Raw genomic sequence first — 19,932 nt, forward strand, 5'->3', positions numbered from 1 at the left:
AGACCTTTCTCAGTTGGTGATAACAGCATGAGGTGTATCAGCATAAAATAAAGCAGAAATTTCACCTCTGTGTCATGGAGAGTGAGTCCTGGTGCTGAGGAGGACTCCAGAGCCACTGCCAGCTCATTGATGTTGTAACATACCTGGCGGCGTCCTTGCATGGTGGTCCATCTCCCACTGTGCAAGAGCGCGCACTTGATCTCCAGTCCAGAATGTCTCTCTGGCTTCCCTCCATGCTGTCTGTTTGTGTCTGTTTCTGCTGCTTAAGGGCGGCGCCCGATCACTTCCTGCTTTTTGTACCTGCTGTGGGTCACACCCCTTGTGCGTCCTCAGCCTATTGCTGTCTGTCACCTGGTATATAGCTCAGCTGCTCCCATCTATCCCTGCCTGAGCATAGTGTTTCATTCAGTGTGTGCTTGCACTCTGAAGGTGCCAGGTCCCGTTCTTTGTCTCCTGCTTTGCGGTATCAGTTCCCGTGTCTGAACTGAGTCCTGTCTATGTCTCCTGCCTTGCGGTATCAGTTCCCGTGTCTGAGCTTAGTCCTGTCTATGTCTCCTGCCTTGCGGTATCAGTTCCCGTGTCTGAACTGAGTCCTGTCTATGTCTCCTGCCTTGCGGTATCAGTTCCCGTGTCTGAACTGAGTCCTGTCTGTGTTCTCTTGTCTGCCTATCCTGGAGGCTGTATTTCCAGGCCTGTCTGAACACGCTCCTAGCCTGTTCCTTCCGCCTTCTAGGGGCCGATTACCTAGATCCGTTCCTGTATCTTGTCTGAACACGCTCCTAGCCTGTTCCTCCCGCCTTCTAGGGGCTGATTATCTAGACCCGCTCCGGTATCTTGTCTGTCCTGTCTGAACACGCTCCTAGCCTGTTCCTCCCGCCTTCTAGGGGCCGATTACCTAGGTCCGCTCCTGTATTCCGCTGCAGTGTCGGTCTCCTCCGTACACTCAGTTCCAGTCTGAACTCTCTCCTATCCTTTACCTGTTTTGCCTCTATGTCCGTTCCCTTCCTTTTTCTGCAGAGTCTGAACTCGTACCTAACTCCTGCTTGATGTCTCTGTACTCCCGTTTGTGAGTTTCTGGTCCACTCGCTACTTCACTGCAAGTACCCTGTGGGTATCTGGCTCTGCCTTTCCCTTCCTGTCTGTTCCGTGTGAACAGAGCCCTGTTCCCCCTGCTCAGTCTAGCCTGCTCTGACTCCTTTGCTCACCGCTCCGGCGGTTCTAGCCTGCTCTGACTCCTTTGCTTACCGCTCCGGCGGTTCTAGCCTGCTCTGACTCCTTTGCTCGCTGCTCCGGCAGCCTTGCTCCGCTCTGACCCTTTTGCTCACTGCTCCGGCAGTCTCGCTCCGCTCTTATCCTTTTGCTCACTGCTCCGGCAGTCTTGCTCCACTCTTGCTCACCGCTCCAGGCGGTCTCGTCCTGCTTTACTCTTGCTCACTGCTCCGGCAGTCTCGCTCAGCTCTGACCCTTTGCTCACCGCTCCTCGCGGCCTTGTCCTGCTCTACTCTTGCTCACTGCTCCAGGCGGCCTTGTCCTGCCCTGTTCTCGCTCACCTCTCTGGGCGGCCTCACTCTGCTGTGTTTGTCCGCCACATCTGTGGTTCTGTTCCTGAGTCCCAGTGTGTACTGGGTCCTATCCCGCCAGTGTCCCTACCTGCTAGTGCCTCCCTGTCTGCACTCTAGCTGTGCTTGCCTGTACCCCTCTGCCTGTATTGTTCCTGAGTCCCAGTGTGTACTGGGTCCTATCCCGCCTGTGTTCCTACCTGCTAGTGCCTCCCTGTCTGCACTCTAGCTGTGCTTGCCTGTACCGCCCTGCCTGCATACCCGCCTGCCTGCATACCAGTCGTGCCTGCCTATACCCACCAGTCTGTGTGCCAGCCTACCAGTCTGTTCCTGTATTCCCCTGTGTGGGTCAACAGCCGTGTCCGGGGTCTGTCCTGGAGTAGCACCTGGTCCCTCTGCTCGGTTCCTCCTTGGTGCACTGGCGTCGTATGCCGTCGTGCGACCCTGGTCGGATCGGGTGAATACCTAGTTACGCCCCTCCAGGCATTCACTCTCCGGCACGGTCCAGTGGAATCACTACAATCACACGCACACGCCGCTCAGCCCGGGCGTGTGCATTACAGATGTAAATGTTGAAGAGCGTTGGACTGAGGCTGCAGCCCTGTTGCACTCCTTGGCTCTGTTGGAAATAGGCCGTCCTTCCATTTACCCTCACGCTCAGAGTAGGAGCTTCGAATGACATCATATGTTTTGAATCCTGTTCCGCTCCCCAGCAGTTTTAGGAATAGTCCTGGGTGCCACACTGAGACGAATGCCTTCTTGAAGTCCACAAAGCAGGCATAGATCCTCTCATGGTTTGTATGGTGGACGTGCTTCTTGATGAGGCTGTACAGGGTGTCTGGCTGTCTGTCTCTCTATCTGGCAGGGTCTCACTATCTGTCTCTCTATCTGACTGGCTGTTTCTCTCCCTCTCTGGTTCTCTCTCTCTGGCTGGCTGTCTTTCTCTCTGGCAGCCTTTCTCTGGCTGGCTGTCTCTCTCCCTCTCTGGCTGTCCGTCTCTCTCTCTGGCTGTCTCTCTCTGGCTGTCTCTCTCTGGCTGGCTGTCTATCTGGCTGGCTCTCTCTTTGTCTCTATGATGAGGAACATGCTTGTGCTTCGGGGTGGCCTGTGGGCAGGTCTTTTCTTGCTGATGTGGCATAGAGCACCAGGATAAGACCCTGCCTACAATCCTGCCCCGGAGCACGAGCATATCATTACCTCAGAACTGCAAACACTGATTATACAAGAACCACAAGACGGATTTCATCACCTCAGGCTTCATATTAATCAATGTAGCAGCCCCAACAAGACACTGCCTGTAGTTTACTTAGCAAAATCCTGCTGACAGGTTCCCTTTAAAGCTAACTACTTTACAGCAGTAAAGTCAACCAGGATAGATTATAGAAAAAATCCAAACATCCATCCATTTTCAATAAAATGAAAATTATTGTACTTTCAACTATGAAGATGCTGCAAATATTTAATAAAAGGGAGTATATAGTTGCTTACATCTGACGACCATGTTGATCTTCTCTTGTCAGCACTCCTTCTTTTTCCATGAGCATTTGCCGAAAAGTACTCACTTTCTGGCGTATCTCCTCTTCCGAATACCTAAAATGAAAGGAAATAATTGCTATTACACTCTTCAGTTCTACAATACATGTTTTACAAGCCAATGTTTAGAAACATAAACTCGTTACATTGGGAGCCTGGCTGTCATTCATTGCTGATGTAGAAGTATGTCAAGGTCAACTATCTCAGCTCCTTGGCATATAGAAACATTGGGTGCAGGGAGAGATGAAGTGAAGCTTCAATTCAAGGGGTTGTCCTAATAATATTAATTTACTCTGATCATGCAAAACACAACATATTATAATCGAAATAATAAAAAATACTACTGTGTCTAGATATTGCTGTTACATACCGTATATTCCGGCGTATAAGACGACTTTTGAAGACTGAAAAATCTTCTGTCTAGTCTGGGGTCGTCTTATACGCCGGTAATGCTTTTGAACTTTCAGAAATTGACATGCGGGGATACTCTGGGGGTGCTAATAAGCTGCCGTGGCCGTATCCCTGCCATGTCGGAGTTAATATAAGGTGGAGGGAGTTAAAATACGGCGGCGGTAGGTCCAGACAGTCAGCGCTTCTGTGCTGAAACTGACACATCGCTGCGTATTCCCAGCTCCGGACACAGCGCAGGGCTTCTGTGCCGACAGCTTTCACTTGTCACAGAAGCGCTGCGCTGTGTCCGGAGCAGGGAAGTTCGCATCGCTTCTGTGACAATAAATTCTTCCATTTCCTTACTATGTTCCTCACAGTGGAAACTGACAGGTTAAATCTCTGAGACAGCTTTTTGTATCCTTCCCCTGAACAACTATGTTGAATCATCTTTGTTTTCAGATCATTTGACAGTTGTTTTGAGGAGCCCATGATGCCACTCTTCAGAGGAGATTCAAACAGGAGAACAACTTGCAAGTGGCCACTTTAAGTAGCTTTTCTCATGATTGCATACACCTGGCTATAAAGTTCAAAGCTCAATGAGGTTACAAAACCAAAAAAAGTGCTTTAGTAAGTCAGTAAAAAGTAGGCAGGAGTATTTAAAACAAGAAAATGATAAGGGTGCCCATACTTATGCACCTGTCAAATTTTGTTTGAATGCAGATTGCACATTTTCTGTTAGTACAATAAACCTCAATTCAAGGCAGAAACATTACTGTATCCAACAGTTATTACATATATCAAACTGAAATAGCTGTTGCAAAAACACCAATTTTTATAAAACATTAAGCTTAAGATTAATAGGGGTGCCCAAACTTTTTCATATGACTGTACCTGCATGTCATAAGAATTTAAATTAAAAAAGGACCATGTTAAATTCAAATCTGTTTTTTTTTAATTTTTACCGGTGTTTGGTATGCGTTGGAAAAGGGGTAGTCTTATACGGTGAATATATCCTAAACTCTATATTTTAACAGGAAAGTAGGGGGGTCGTCTTATACACCAGGTCGTCTTATACGCCGGAATATACGGTATTTGCTATTCGCTCTTTTGTGCTGATTTGATTACTTCACAGAATTTTTTCCAAATGTGTCCAGTGTAGATCACATATGTTCATCACCTGGATCCACTTCTTCTCAAGTTGGGTTGATGTTTGGAGATAGAATCAAACAATGGCAGAGGGCGTCATAATGAGAATGAACAGTAATAGCATATCTAGATATAAGTGTTTTTTGTTTTTAATTAATCCAATTGTAATCTTCTGTTTCATAAAATCGTTTTTTAATTATTCCAATCGCAAACTTCATCTAATTAATTATAATTAACTAAATCAATATCAATCAATAGCTATTCATAGGATAACCCCTTTAAAGGGAACCTATCACATTGTACATGCAGTCCGACCTGTGCGCAGCATGGTATAGAGAAGGAGAAGCTGAGCAGAATGATATATAAGTTTCTTGGAAAAGAGTCAGTATAGCTTATGTTTTATTCATTGAAATCCCTGGTATTTGTATACATAAGAGTCCAGTGGGTGGTACTACTGGTGATTGGCAGCTATCTCCGCACGCACAGTCCAACAGGGGCCGCCCACTTGACTCATATGCATACAATCACCAGAGATTTTAATGAATAAAACACAAGTTTTACTGAAACTTTTCCCACAAAAATGTATACCAATCTGATCAGCTCCTCCTGCTCTATAATTTTCTGTCTGCAGATCAGCTATTATTTTCAAAATAACAGTTTCCCTTTAAGGACTTCACATATTAGACTAAAGTTTATGACTGACACTTTATAAGTTTGGATTCAATATACAATACTTGACTTCCATCTATATCACTGCGGGATGTTTTCACTGTGCTCACTGAACCATGGTCCTCTGGTGTACATTATATGGCGTGAATAAATGTTATGTCAGATTTCAGTGTGCATAATGCCAACAGTATAACGGTATTGAGATCTTAGAAATCTGTGCATGTATTTACTACTAATCTACACCGTTCTGAAAGGAAGTTTTGTAAATCAGTCACGTATGTCCAGAAGACGCAGAGGTTACATAGCTCTGTGTGGTGCAGGAAAGACTGGAATATGAGCTATCTGTGGCCAATAGCTAACATAGATGAATAAGCAACATAAATATGGGGCAGACGAGAGTCCTGAATAGGTTGGAAAGCACAATTGCCAACACTCGTAGGTTGTCTGCAAAGTCTCTCATAAATCTAAATCACTCATGGATTCTTGGAAAGGTAAAAAAGCCGCCCACAAAGACAGAATTTATACGATAAGAGTGGTCAGTCAATAACAGGACTATTGAAGCGAGCACTCTCCCGCCACTTATCTCTGCTGCTAAACCTCAGCTCCGAGAAAGAAAGTCACACGTGATTGCCTGCTTGTAGAAAGCTTGCCACTTGATATAGTTTTTTACTAAAAAAAAAAATAATGGATGAGAATGATTTTGGTGCATTTGGCATCTGGTATTGCATAAAGGAGCACTCTCTGGATGGCACTGCTCATATGGGCACTGTCTAACAAGAACTTAAAAGTACTCTCTAACTGGCACTATTAATTGGTGGGGATTGGAACTTTGTGACTGGCACAATGGCAAGGTACCCTCTTGAGTTGGATACTCAAATGTTAGGCTGGCAATGATTATTGAGAACACTCTGTGTCTGTACTTTTTATGTGTGCAATTTAAGGTTATCACTTGTTATGTGGATTTTCTCTGGCTTGTATTGTTCATGGAGCCACATCAACTAGCTATATGTTACAAAAAGTTTGAAAAGTTTCTAATTATATAAAAAGGTAAAGCAAAGAACTATAGACTTTTACTAATGTTTATGTCAATGTGTGGCTAAAGAGACCCTATATCCTGGGACTTAAAAGTGACGGTACATTTCTCATGTATAGTCTGTTACGCTTGCGCCCGGACTGACTGGCATGAGTGTGATTAGTGATCCCACTGTACCATGAACCGAGGAGTGCCTGGAGGGGCGTCACTAAGTATCAACCCGATCCGACCAAGGTCGCAAGGCGGCTTAGTCGACTCCGTGGACCAAGGAGGAACCGAGCAGAGGGACCAGGTGCGACTCCAGGTCAGACCCCAGTCACAGTTATTGACCCACACCGGGGAATGCAGGAACAGGCAGGTTAGACTGGCATACAGGCAGGTGGGTACTGGCAAGCACGGCTGGTATGCAGACAGGGAGATACTGGCAAGTACGGCTGGAGTGCAGACAGGGAGGTACTAGCAGGTTGGAGCGCAGGCTGGATAGGGTCCAGTACAGACTGGGAGACAGGTACAGAGCCGCAGATGCGGTAGACAAGTAGAGTAAGGCGAAACCGCAGGAGCAGAGGACAAGGCAGAGCAGAGAGGAACTGCTGGTGCGGTGAGCAAGCAGAGCGGAGCGAAAACTGCAGGTGCGGTGGGCAAGGCAGAGCAGAGCGGAACCGCTGGAGCGGTGGACAAGGCAGAGCAGAGAGAAACCGCCGGAGCGGTGGGCAAGTCAGAGCAGAGAGAAGCCGCCGGAGCGGTGGGTAAGTCAGAGCAGAGAGAAACCGCCGGAGCGGTGGGTAAGGCAGAGCAGAGAGAAACCGCCGAAGCGGTGGGCAAGTCAGAGCAGAGAGAAAACGCGAAAGCGGTGGGCAAGGCAGAGCGGAGCGAAACCGCAGGTGAGGTGGACAAGGCAGAGCAGAGCAGAACCGCCGGATCGGTGGGTAAGTCAGAGCAGAGAGAAACCACCGGAGCGGTGGGCAAGACAGAGCGGAGCGAAACCGCAGGTGCGGTGGACAAGGCAGAGCAGAACAGGGCTGAAGGTGCAGGCAGAGAGGACAGGGCTCTGTTCACATGGAACAGACTGGAAAATGCAGGAAGATGGCTAGAACACAGGAGATGAAGGGAAAAGGGACAAGCAGAACCAGATACACACAAGGTACTTACTATGAAGTAGCGAGTGGACACAAAACTTACAAACAGAAGTACAGAGACAACGAGTTGGAGTTAGGTGCAGGTTCAGATACTGCAGGAAAAGGGAAGGTACGGACATAGAGAAAAACAGGTAACAGGCTAGGATACAGTTCAGACAGGAACTGCTACTGCAATGAGATACAAGAACGAGCCTGGGTATACAGCCCCCAGAGTGGCGGAACAGACTAGAAGTCAGAGACAACAGGCCTGGATATACAGCCCCCAGAGATGGCGGAAACGGACAAGAAGTCACAGATAACAGGTCTGGGTATGCAGCCCCCAGAGATGGCGGAAACAGACAAGAAGCAGAGCTGGACCTGGCAACTACAGAGTCAAGGAGCACACTGAATGTTAGTGTAGCTCAGGCACCTCCTACTGGGTGGAGGGGGTTTAAATATCCAGTGACTCACAACAGTAGGCTGGAGACGCATTAGGGGTGCGCCCACAGCAGCTATAAGAATCAGGAATAACCGGGCCGCCGCCCTAAGCAGTCAGTCAAGAGACATGCACATAGCATGAACTGGAGCAAGATTTGCAGGCTGGACTGACAGGTAAGATTGCGGTCTTGCATAGTCGGAGGTGGTGCACTATGCAAGCATGCCGCCAGGGATGTTACATAGTCACAGTACCTGGTGCAGTCTGTTTGGCTCATGCTGCTTCTTCTGCTCAGACTGGCATGTTTCCTCTGCTTCCAAAATGTCTGCTTCAGTGATATGGGAAGTGCAGTGGTATATCTGAACCATGCATCCCCTGTCTTTCATTTCCTACAGCACAGAAAAGGGAGGGAAGGAGTGATTTAAAGGGAATCTGTCACCAGGTTTTCCTCACATAAAGGACATCCACCACCATTATGGCCTCTTTTACAGCATGCTAGAATGCTTTAAAAAAAAGTCCCCAATCCTCTCTGTAGTTCCCAAAAAGGACCTTTTACTATATTCACAGACAGCGTGATCCGGTCTGATGGGTGTCTCTGATCTTCCTTCATTCACCGGTCTTCCTTCATTCGCCGGTCTTCCGTCCCTACTTCGTGTGGATGTAGCATCCTATGTCATCCACACAGTGTCCCCCAATCGTGCTCCAGCGCGAGCACACTTCTCTCTGCCTTTTCAAGGGCAGAGCAAAGTACTGTAGTGCGCATGTGCTGGCTTTACTTCCAGGTCATCGGCGTTCTTTGACCTTTCCCAGCGAATAGGCATAGTGCCGACTGTGAGTATAATAAAAAGTATTTTTTGGGATCTGCAGAGGGAATTGAGGACTTTTTTTTTTTTACAGCATTATAGTATGCTGTAAAAGTGGCCTTAATGGTGGTGGCTGTACCTTATATGGGGAAAACCTGGTGACTGGTTCCCTTTAAAATTAGCACTGAACTCCCCAATACCACTATGATGGCCATATTGGAAGTAAAAGGAACAGTACGCTAATCTGAGCAGAAGAGCCAGCAGGTAGGGCAAAGACTAGGGTGGATAGTCACTTTAAATATTTATGGCTATCTATCTATCCCATATCTATCTATTTATCTATCTATACACCACAGACTAAGAATCACAAGTCTAAAAATGGAAAATGAGAAAAAGATCTTATTCAAAATAAAGAAAGTCAATTACCTGCTGTTATAGAAAATATTAAGATCAATAACCCACTCCAGTGAGGGGGCATTTACCACCCCTCCTCTCACACAGAATTGCAGTAGGATAAAGAGCTGACATTCTAAGCCACCTTGATGTAGAAGTTAACAGTGGACATAAGGAAGTGACAAATTCAAATTCCATTTGAAGCCCAGACTCCAGGCAGTGTCCAGGTGAATGAGTGAGGACATCTATTGTGAAAGACTGAGATTTATAGATTGGACAGATAATTAGACAGGAAAAGTCTCTTAAGCTTTGAAAGGAAGGGAAGTGAATATCTAACACCTGTTAGAGATAGCTATTGTTCCTCCAGGGTGAGCTTCCTTTCATCAAAACATCTTTGGCACAACTGAGGCACCAGTAGAGAGTTATGAATATCGGGGTTTGTATAGATCAGATATTGACGGGACATACATCTTCAGCTTCAGGACTAATTGGGAAAGAATATGCATGTTTTCTCATAACTATAATACCTGACTATAAGTCCCAAATCAATAGTAACATGATAACTGACACTAGCCATGCTATGCTTACTATCTATGGAAAGGTAAAATCCCGATAAAAAATATGGCGGCGATCTTGCCATACGCTACCTGAAACTCTGTCCAATCGTCCGGAAAATGATTGGTGGTGGCAGCTAATAATCTTTATCGTGGAGTTAGCAGTGACCGTACCGGGGGTATACACACATATTCCACGTGCCAGTCATTACACTGGTTACCCATTCGCTACAGGGTCCAATATAAACTCATCGCTCTCACCCACAAAGCTCTCCACCTTATATCTCCTCTCTGCCTATCGCCCTACACGTGCCCTCCATTCCACAAATAACCTAAGACTAACATCCCCCATAATCCGAACCTTGCACCTCTGTCTCCAAGACTTCTCTCGTGCTGCGCCAGTTCTCTGGAATGCTCTACCCCAGATGATCCGACTGATGCCTAGCCCCTACGTCTTCAAGCGCGCTTTAAAAACCCATCTCTTTAAACAAGCCTACCACCTCAAATATCCAATAAACTATCTTTCCCCTGTTCCCGCTCCCTACTGTTCATCTGTCTCTACATCCTCCATGCACACGATAACTACACTCAATACTTGATTATTGCGCTTAAACATACGGACTGATGACCGGATCATGCAGCCTTATATGAAAATCCCTATTTATTATAATTGCCTGACCTGAAAGAACAAGCTATTTTCACCTACTGTGTCCCCCCATTTCCTTGTAGATTGTAAGCTTGCGAGCAGGGACCTTACTCCTAATGTAACTGTTTAATCTGTCTTACCTTGTATTGAATTTATTGTCTGTACATGTCCCCGTTTAATTGTAAAGTGCTGCGGAATATGTTGGCGCTATATAAATAAAAATTATTATTATTATTATTCCAGGCATTGGAATCGGAGGTGTATATACCATACGCTCACTGTTAGTTTCCCAATAATTCCCAACTACTAGTGGAAACAACCTGCGGCCTCCTCCGTTAATTGTTGGTCAATCGCCTAATTAGCCAGACGATAGGGGGCAGCAGAAAGCTGTTTGTGAAAACAAGATAACAGCGGGTGGTTCTGCGTGACCTCCTAGGCTGTGATTCTTTGACACCAGCCATAGAAATAAATGGGCCACAGAGCAGCAAAAAAATAAATATGGTAAATAAAATGTAATGTCCACCTTTAATATTTTTATAGCTAGATTTACTTATTAAAATAGATGTACATATAAACAACACTGAAATAAAAACGAGTTCTTCATTGTACTTTTCTGATCATTACTAAGTTGTTGTCATTACTGCCAAAACCAAGACTGCAATATGAAAATTGTTTGGACAAGAAAAGAACCCTCCAACTATTTTACATGAGACATTTTAATGATACAAACACTGCATTCTTGTCCACAATCATAGCAATCAATCTTTTGAATAAAAAAAAACAAATTAAAAGAAATATCTTCCAAGTCACGGTGTGTTGTTTTCAAGGCCTGCCATGCGGTATATAAGAATGGCCTTGTGCTCTGTTATGTTGGCAGCATTGACGCTACAACAGCAATTCTCGTTTATTTGGTACAATGCAGGAGAAAAGCTAAAAAGATCATAATGAATACAAATGGAAGCACATACCCAATAATATACCAATAGTATTACAGAATGACTATCCATAAATACAATAATAACATGCTACCATTCTTCTTGCTTATGAGCAAAACATAGTAATCCTATAAATTTGTAATAACTGCATTAAATTACACTTGTAGCAGGCACTTTTATGATGCCATTTTTTGCAGTACATTTTTCTACTGCGTTATACAGCTAATCAAAACTGTTTGTAAATTGACACATAAAATGACAATAGTTTAGTCTGTTTTTCTCTCACTTTTCATACCTCTTTTTGAGGACCCAAAGACGTAGAGTGTTCTCGCTCCATGCAGATTTTTATGTTTTTATTTTTCCAGTAAAAGTGAATAACCTATGGATTTCATTTATTTCTTTGCGATTTCCACAACAATGGAATTGTTCAGGGGTTGATGGGCTATGTGTGTTCTTTTGCCATTAGGTGTGGACACTATAGCCCCAATTTATCAAGCTCGGTGATGTTCACACCAGTGTTGATGAAGGGGCATGTTGGAATAATACGTTCCTGATTCATTAAGAGGCACAAGCCTCATAATGAATTAAGAATATCTGACAAGTGGCATGTGCCTCCGTACGCCTCGCCTCAAATCTTATTTTGCTCAGGGACTGGAGTAAGATTTCTGTTGTTAAACAATGTCATGAAGTAGATGAGCTGTTGTATCAAGCCCCCATGCCGCCCCAGCTCAACCCAATTTAGCGAAGCTGGGTAAAACTGACGTGAAAACGCCAAATGTCGCAACATTTTTGCACAACTTTGCATTGGACAAAAATTTTGCAACTTTTCAAAGTGATTTGGTGTAATCGGTTTGATGAAATGGAGCCTATATTCTTCCCTGGTCATATCGTATCATCTCTTCATCCTGTCCTGTATCTCCTAGTATATTCACTAATGAGGCCATGGAAAAAGAGACCCAGCTTTGGAAAAATAACAATGGGGTGGAGAGGAAATTTATTTTGTATGGTTCAGAACAAGTGGAAATATAGTTAGAAGTCCTTATTTAGTACTATAAATTCGACTCTTTCCAAATGGTCCTTACTTGTAATTTAGCTCTGATTTTTGATCTTAAAATACAAAAATTATTGTATGGGCTCTATGAATTCTCTAAGAACCACACAGAAATAAAATCATCGGAAGCCATTCTGCAGTATATATTTAAATTCACTCCATACAATATGATTAACTCATATTTTAGATCCATTTTACCCTTATGGCATTCTATCATTTGAATATTTTTGATTTTATTCCTTCCTTTCTTATTTCTCCTTTTCATTTTAAAGCAAAATTTATACATTCAGTTTTGTATGATAAGCACATATGTCGTGAAATATAATTTCTATCAGCATAAAATAAAATTATTCATGTGCAAAGCTGGAGTAAAGCAAATAAAAACCTCTCAAACGCAATTCAAAAATATATTTTCTACACTTTTGGTAAATGTGTAATTTTCTGTTCTTTGCAATATCAAACAGAAATCCTTTTAAAATGATGGATTGAAATGGATGGTTGACGCTGCCATAGAAACAGTGAAGGACTAAGAAGAAAAATGACTGAATACCTCAACAAAAGTAATGACTAACATGTATGAATGTGCTTCTTAATGCTGGATACTATTAGGATAGAATACTAACATCAGAGAAGACAGCAACCAATTTCATCTAGTCCAGTGTGCAAATGGCCACACTACACCAAAGGCATATTGGAACAGTAGAAAAAAAGCATACTGAATGTAGGAAATCTTTATTTTAAAATAATCATAGTGTTCCTCCTGTGCTGTTTCAATAATTATGCAATAGACAGAAATTAGTAGGAGAAAAAAATGCATTCTATTACTATATTTACCCCAAACATTTTGTGAAGATTGTGCAGATTGCCATATATAACACAACAGTTTTTTTTTTCCCATCGAACTTTCATTCATTAGTGTCTCATGCTCACTTAAAGGTGTTGTACCCTTTCAGAAAAGTTTTCTTATAAGCTCCGTTAGTAGTGAAAACAAACAAAATGTGCTTTATTCACACTGCCCGGGTCCAGCACTAAGGGAAAACCCCTTTAAGCTTCTGCTAGGGACAAGAAGAAACAGGCCAGATAGTGAAGGGCATAATGTTTCTAAACATGTTATGTTTCTGTATTAAAGAGTGTGAGCAGCAGGCCACGGACAAAAGACTATTGGATCAATGGATGTAGAGCAAAGTCCACGGAGAGATGCAGACTTTTTCCAGCACAGAGCAGCGGTTATGCAGATCTCATTGTTGTGTTTTAGTAGAGATTTGCTTGCTTGTCAGTTTAAAGTGCACAATAAAATGTTAATGGATCGGGAGGGGCATCATGGGAGACACAGTTGACACGCACATATACCATGCTCATCCAGACCCTGCAGCCATGAGGCATTGATGTGCGGGTTGGATCTTATGTATACATAAGGACAGACACGAGAATGGTAATTAGGTAAAGCAATCATTCCATTACTCTCTTTAGTGTCTAAGGCGACTTAATAAGCCATTGTTCTCCCAGCCAGTAGTCCCCTTATGTGGATAGGGATAGTAGACCCAATGGAGCCGTCAAAACAATGGGTTTCACATGAGGTCCGAGGTGAGAGGCTCGGCCTCAGGAAAATACCTCTACCAATGCACTGTTAGCTTTCCCAAAAGCGGGGCTCAATCCTGTGGAGCGACTTGAGGTACTTAGGACACTGATAAGGGAATGGGGGGCTGTTGCTGGCTGGATACACGCGGTACGGTCGTGGTATCTGTTCTCTGGAATAGCATAGGCTGTGACGGTAGACCATACCGGCAGGAGATACAAAAGCTGTGGGCCACCCAAAAGTTGTGAGACAATGGGTATTGCCTTGTACGGGGGGCAGAGGAACTACCGGTCCCGGGTTAGGATCTTGTGGACTGGGGGCATCTCATTGTGGCCATCCACCCGGAGTTGCGGTAAGATCATGGACGGAAGAAATAAAAATAATTGCATTGTTAACCTGCCTAGGTGATTAATCCAACCCACAAAGGTGTATTGTGAAGCTCCTGTCAATTTACATTGCAGATATATTTTGCAGCATGTGCATGACATTTCTGAAAATCTTGTGCACTGTGCTGGCCCTACAAAAATGCAGGAGATTTTCCGCAAATACACAGGGGACAACCCACCATGGGATGTTAGCCTTAACTTAAAGGGGTATTCCCATCTCCAAAATCGTATTCCAATGTGTAGTAGGTGTAATAATAATAATAATAATATGCAGAAATGTCGTGCACATGCTGAGAAATATATCTGCAATGTAAACTGACAGGAGCTCCACAAAAAATACGTTCCATGTGAATGTAGCCTAGCAGTGGTGCATGCCATATGAAAATTACTGCTGAAGAGTTAGGCACGGGTTACACAACCCTTTTTTTTCCATTGGTCCGACTATGCTACTCAGCCTTTGATCATTTGATCAGATTGTGATCAGAGTGAGATACGACATTCTCGGAGTCGGAGAGAAAAAAAAAGTTTCTTCACCTTTCCTATTGTGTCAGTCAGTGAAAACCGGGCCGCACTCGGAAGTCATGCGAGTGTGGTCCGATTTTTTTCACGGAACCATAGACATAAATGGGCGAGTGCCATCAGATTCTCGGAGGCAAATCATGCAAGTTGCAATTTTTTTCCTTGGACTACTCGGTCCAAATTAAAAATTGGAAAAGTGCAAAGACCCATAGGATAACATGGGTACGAGTGCTATCCGCCAAAAACAGGGACATCACTCGGCCGATTAAAACGGTAGTCTGCATGAGCCCTCACAGAGATGGTTCCTCTTTCCAAAAAGTCACACGGCCTGGTCCTTATCCAGCTTAAGATCCCTCTGATTGACAGGTAGCTGCCATATGATGATGCGGCACGGCCAGCTGGATCTCGAGTCACGAAGGAGCAGTGTGACAGTTTGAGAGAAAGGAACCAAATCCGTGACTTTTCAGTGAAAGTTAGTATGCAGAGCACACACATTTAAACTTTTTTAATTTAATGCAGGAATATTAATATTTTTATTGGTGCATATTTATACTCATCATTTCCTAGTGGGGAATAATGTCCTGACGCGCTCCTTTAAAAAAATCATACTAAATTTTAAACATGTATTCAAATTTGTATTTTTATGTATTTCTCTAAAAAAGAGAAACTGAGTATTCTAGATAAACTACACACAGTTTTTTATTTTGAAGAAATGTTAATTATAAAGTCCAAAATTTCCAAGAATAATAAAATGGTTATGAAATAAGACTATTAAACAAAAGCTTACGAATCACTCCGATAAATTTATTTAAACTGCATACTGAAGTAAATCAAAAGAAGGGCAGTCTATTAAGAATGAGCAAAACATCCTACGCTTGGTAGCTAATTGGCAAAAACACAAGTTATATATGGTATTTTTCTAATTTTCTTATGATTTAAGTGTATGCATTGAAATAAATTAGAGGGTTATAAACAAGAATATAAATTATATAGTCTTAAAATAATAGTGGTAAAGCTTAAAGTGGGCCTATCCACCACCAGGGAAACCTCATGGGGTAAAAGGTGAGTAAAATATAACCCTTTCTCAAATAAGTATAATTAGGAAAAGAAAAACATTTCCTATCTATTTTAGTAATAAAGGCTCTAGTCCTGACATCAGACTCTCCACTGTCTCACTATCTCGAGACCTGTGTGAGACTTCCTGCCTCTGAGCTGAGAGGTACAATAGTGTGTGGAGGTCACCATGTGCAAAATTTAAACACAAAGGAGATCTTTGGTGACTTCTTCTTGCTGGCGTAGTGATACATGAAGCAATGTAAGGTGGAAAAGGAGGAGGCAGGTAGAAATAGTTAAGAAGTAAAACCTTTCAGAACTTCTCCCCACTGTTTCTTATACTCGGCCAAAATGAGAAGGTCTCAGCCGATGAGCAGCCGCTGAATGGTTGCAGCAGTCACGTGATGGCCCTTTTGCATGTTGAGGTCAAGATACTGCCAGAGGACATGGAGAAGTAAAACCGGTCCAAGAGGTGATTATCTGATAAGGAGATAAGGGGTGGAACTAGTTTGAGAGGGGAGTAGCTATTATTTTATTTTTCCATCATTCTGGAGGTATTCGGAAGAGTTTGTTACAGTAAGAAGTGGACTATCCCTTTCATGGTTAAAGTGGAATGTTGTCTGTAAACAACATTGCTTTTTTCTGCATGGTTGCAACTTTCTAGATAGTTTCACACAAGCTTAATACAGCCATTTTTTATAAGGATTAGTGATGCACGCAAACACTCGTTGCTTGAGTTCGCTCGGGTACGCACTGAGTTTCGCGGGTGCTCGAGTGACATGTTTGAGTCCCCACGGCTGCATATTTTGCGGCTGTAAGACAGCCACAAAATATGCGGGGATTGCCTGATAAATACGTGAAATCCCGACATGTTTTGTGGCTGTCTAGCAGCCACGAAACATGCGGGCGCAGGGACTCGAACATGCCACTCGAGCACCCGCAATACTAGGTGCATGCCCGAGCACCCTTGGCAAACTCTAATGAGCACTTGCGCTCATCACTAATAAGGATCTATAATGATGCCAGTTTAGGCCATGGCTGGAAGATGTGGATATAATAAAACTAGCGTCAGATTGATGTTTTATTACTAGTGATGAGCGAGTATGTTCTGTTAACCCTTTCTGCTCGGTGTTATGTTTGAATCACTCCCATGTGCATGATTTGCGACTGTTTGACAACTTTAATACATGTGGGGAATATGTAAGAAATAGACATTCCTTACATGTACTAAAGCTGTCAAACAGTCGCAAATCATGCACACGGGCGTGATTCAAACATATGACCGAGCACGCTGTAAATACTCGGTGCTCGGCCAGAGCATACTCGCTGAAAAGGTTAACAGAACATACTCGCTCATCACTAGTAATTACATCTAAAAAACACTAAAGTCATGTTTTGATGCTGCAAAAGTAAAGATGTTTATTCTTGTAGCTTTGACTAAACAGAAATCGCAACAAACTCCTCTGTGACAACTTGTCTTTTGACATTAGTGGGGTAGACGGGGTCACGAGTGACCTTCCTTGTGTAGTGCCAAAAAATGAATAAAGTATTAAGAAATCTACATACTTCTATGCTCCATTTAAAAAGAAAATGTGTTCTTTTTCCTATGATTCATTCTGCAACACATTCCACTCTGGAACATTTAAATATGCTTGTTCCTTATGTATTAGCATTATTAAGGGAAACAGATAGCGGTTAACAGAGTGTCTATGAGCTTGCAGTGAAGCAAGTACTTATAGGGAATCTGTAAGTATGATCCTCCTAAGCCGTCTATATGTGCATGTAGGTCATAGGAAGCTGAAGAAAAATGATACCTTGATATCTGTGATCCGAAGTCTTATTCCAGAGAAATCCATGTTTTTCTTATATGTAAATGAACTGATAAGACCTATGGATCCGACACTGATCTCCTTAAGAATCTGTTTCCACAGCTTATCTTAAATGAAAGAAGGAGTTACCAGTGTGAGACATGTAGTTTAGGAGAGCAGACTCTATGTCATTATATGTCTCACACTGGTAATGTCCCCTTTCAACAAGTTAAAAATGCTTTTGGTACACAAATCAGTCCAATATGTCAAGGATCTGTCCTGATTTTCAACTTCTGTAACTTTCTATCCACTCTTTTTAAGTTAATGGTTCCTCTTTATCATCATTCTGCAAGTGCTATATGTGCTGGAACTTCCTTTTCCTCACTTTCCAGAGTACATTACTCTTACGCCTGGCTAATGACTAGCCAGCACTTAAAGAGGACCTTTAACCTGTTGGAGCTTGTTAAACTGGCCACATCATGAAATAGTGGTTGAGGAGCAGAGTCGAATAAGGTTTTTATCTTTTAATTTCTCCTCTCCATTGTGGATATATTAGCTTGTAAAGTTTAGGTTATAATTTATGTTCCATCCAATGCAGCATGACCAGAATAGGAATAAGAAACAATGGGAAGGGTAATACAAACAAACTTTAAAAAATTAGGAGAAACCATAATCATGTTACACACAGCGAAATCGGCATTAGTAAGTAATAAGTAACACATTAAAATATTTTTATACATAGGTTTCATCAACAATCACCAACAACAGTGTTCTAAAAATAATGACCATGGTTCCCATTTATATAGATATTTTCCCAAGAATTATTAACAATGGCTAGTCTCTGTTCATAAGAGTTGTGTAAAGAAATCTTTTCTATAACATCTTGAGGAGTGGGAATTGATGTTTTTTTTCCAATTTAACGCAATTGAGTTTTTAACCACCAAAAATACATATATCAAGATGGCTCTATACTTTTTATTTATGCTTTCAATTTCTAAGGAAAGGAGAGCTGAGTGTGGAGTGATCTTTAATTTGCTCCCAATGATTTTCTCAATTAAGTTGAAAATTTCTCTCCAAATTTTAGGCAATACCAGAATGTATGAATAAGATCTCCTTTATGCCCACATTCTCTTCAACAATCAGAGGAAAGAATGGGAAAAGCTTTAGATAACCTCTGCGGGGTAAGGTACCATCTTGAATGTATTTTAAAAAAGAATTCGTGGAGAGAGGCGCATATATTTGATGAATATGTCGTAGATAAAGCTTTTTTCCACTGTTGAATATGGAAAGCTTTGTTTAGATCTCTTTCCCAGTTGTTCATTTTTGAACTTTTATGGAGTCCAAAATCTTGATTAAAAATGTTATATATTTTTCTAGTTTTCCAAGAAGAGTCATTATTAGGATTACAAAGTAACATCCCAATATATTCAGGGAAAGCCTGTTTAGAATCGAGCAAATCTCTAATAGTATTCCTTTACTTAATATAATGTATTAAATCATTTTCTAGCTTATTAAATTTTAATTTTAGTTGAATAAAAGGGATAAAATTTATACCGTCATGAACGTTTTTTATGTATTTTAATCCTAGTCCGTTCCATAAAGACAAAATGTCCTCGATAATTATTATATTAATCAGTTTTAACTGAAGATTTCTGAATTGGTCATATTTAGAAATTTTATTTGGTATACTTGCAACCTTTTTTCAAGCAGTCAATGAAGCAAGGATAGTTTGTGAGAATGGTATTGAAAGGTTACATTTTAATAAAAAGGATAACACAAGAGAGTTTAATGGTAATTTTTCACAAAGTGAAGATTCATAGTATACCCAGGCCGATAAATAGTTGTTTTCAAACCAGTTTTGGGTTTCTTTAATCAAGTTTGTGTAATATTATGCTGTCAGGTTTGGAAGTCCAAATTCTCCTGCAGAAAAAAATCATGTTTTGTTAAAGAAGTTGTCCGGTACTTTTTTTTAAATAGCCCAATGTATTCAGCATGTGGGCATAAGTATATTTGTAAATACCTTGTGTTGCTGATAATGCCTGCGAGCGGCGCTATCGGTGGCCGCTCACAGGCATCACGTGACCCCCTGCTGACGTCCCGTCTATTGAGGCGTGACTCAGCGCTGGGGTCCCTGCGGTGGCTGCTGGGTTGTGGGCAGGGTTACCCCACTGCGTTACACCCAGCATCCACCGAGCGCTTTCCCAATGAATGGGGCGAGGGAGAGCGTGTGGTGGATGCTGGGTATGACGCGCGGGGATAACCAAGCCCACAACCCAGCAGCCACGGTGGAACACGGTAGAGACAGACCCCCGGCTGCAGCCTGGACT

At 42.6% G+C, this 19,932-nt stretch overlaps 1 protein-coding gene across 8 annotated transcripts in view; it reads right to left on the reverse strand.

The window, feature by feature from the left end:
• SRRM3 (serine/arginine repetitive matrix 3) overlaps positions 1–19,932 on the reverse strand; it is a 598,168-nt gene that overhangs the window by 189,429 nt on the left and 388,807 nt on the right. For all 8 annotated transcript variants that reach the window (XM_073665425.1, XM_073665430.1, XM_073665431.1 and 5 more), the window contains one exon: positions 3,048–3,149. In XM_073665425.1, the coding sequence (XP_073521526.1) occupies positions 3,048–3,149 (102 nt within the window). The remainder of the gene's footprint in view (positions 1–3,047; positions 3,150–19,932) is intronic.

Source organism: Phyllobates terribilis, unplaced genomic scaffold (assembly GCF_046119375.1).
Source record: "Phyllobates terribilis strain yellow unplaced genomic scaffold, ASM4611937v1 Scaffold_2__4_contigs__length_985480577, whole genome shotgun sequence".
Taxonomy (NCBI): domain Eukaryota; kingdom Metazoa; phylum Chordata; class Amphibia; order Anura; family Dendrobatidae; genus Phyllobates; species Phyllobates terribilis.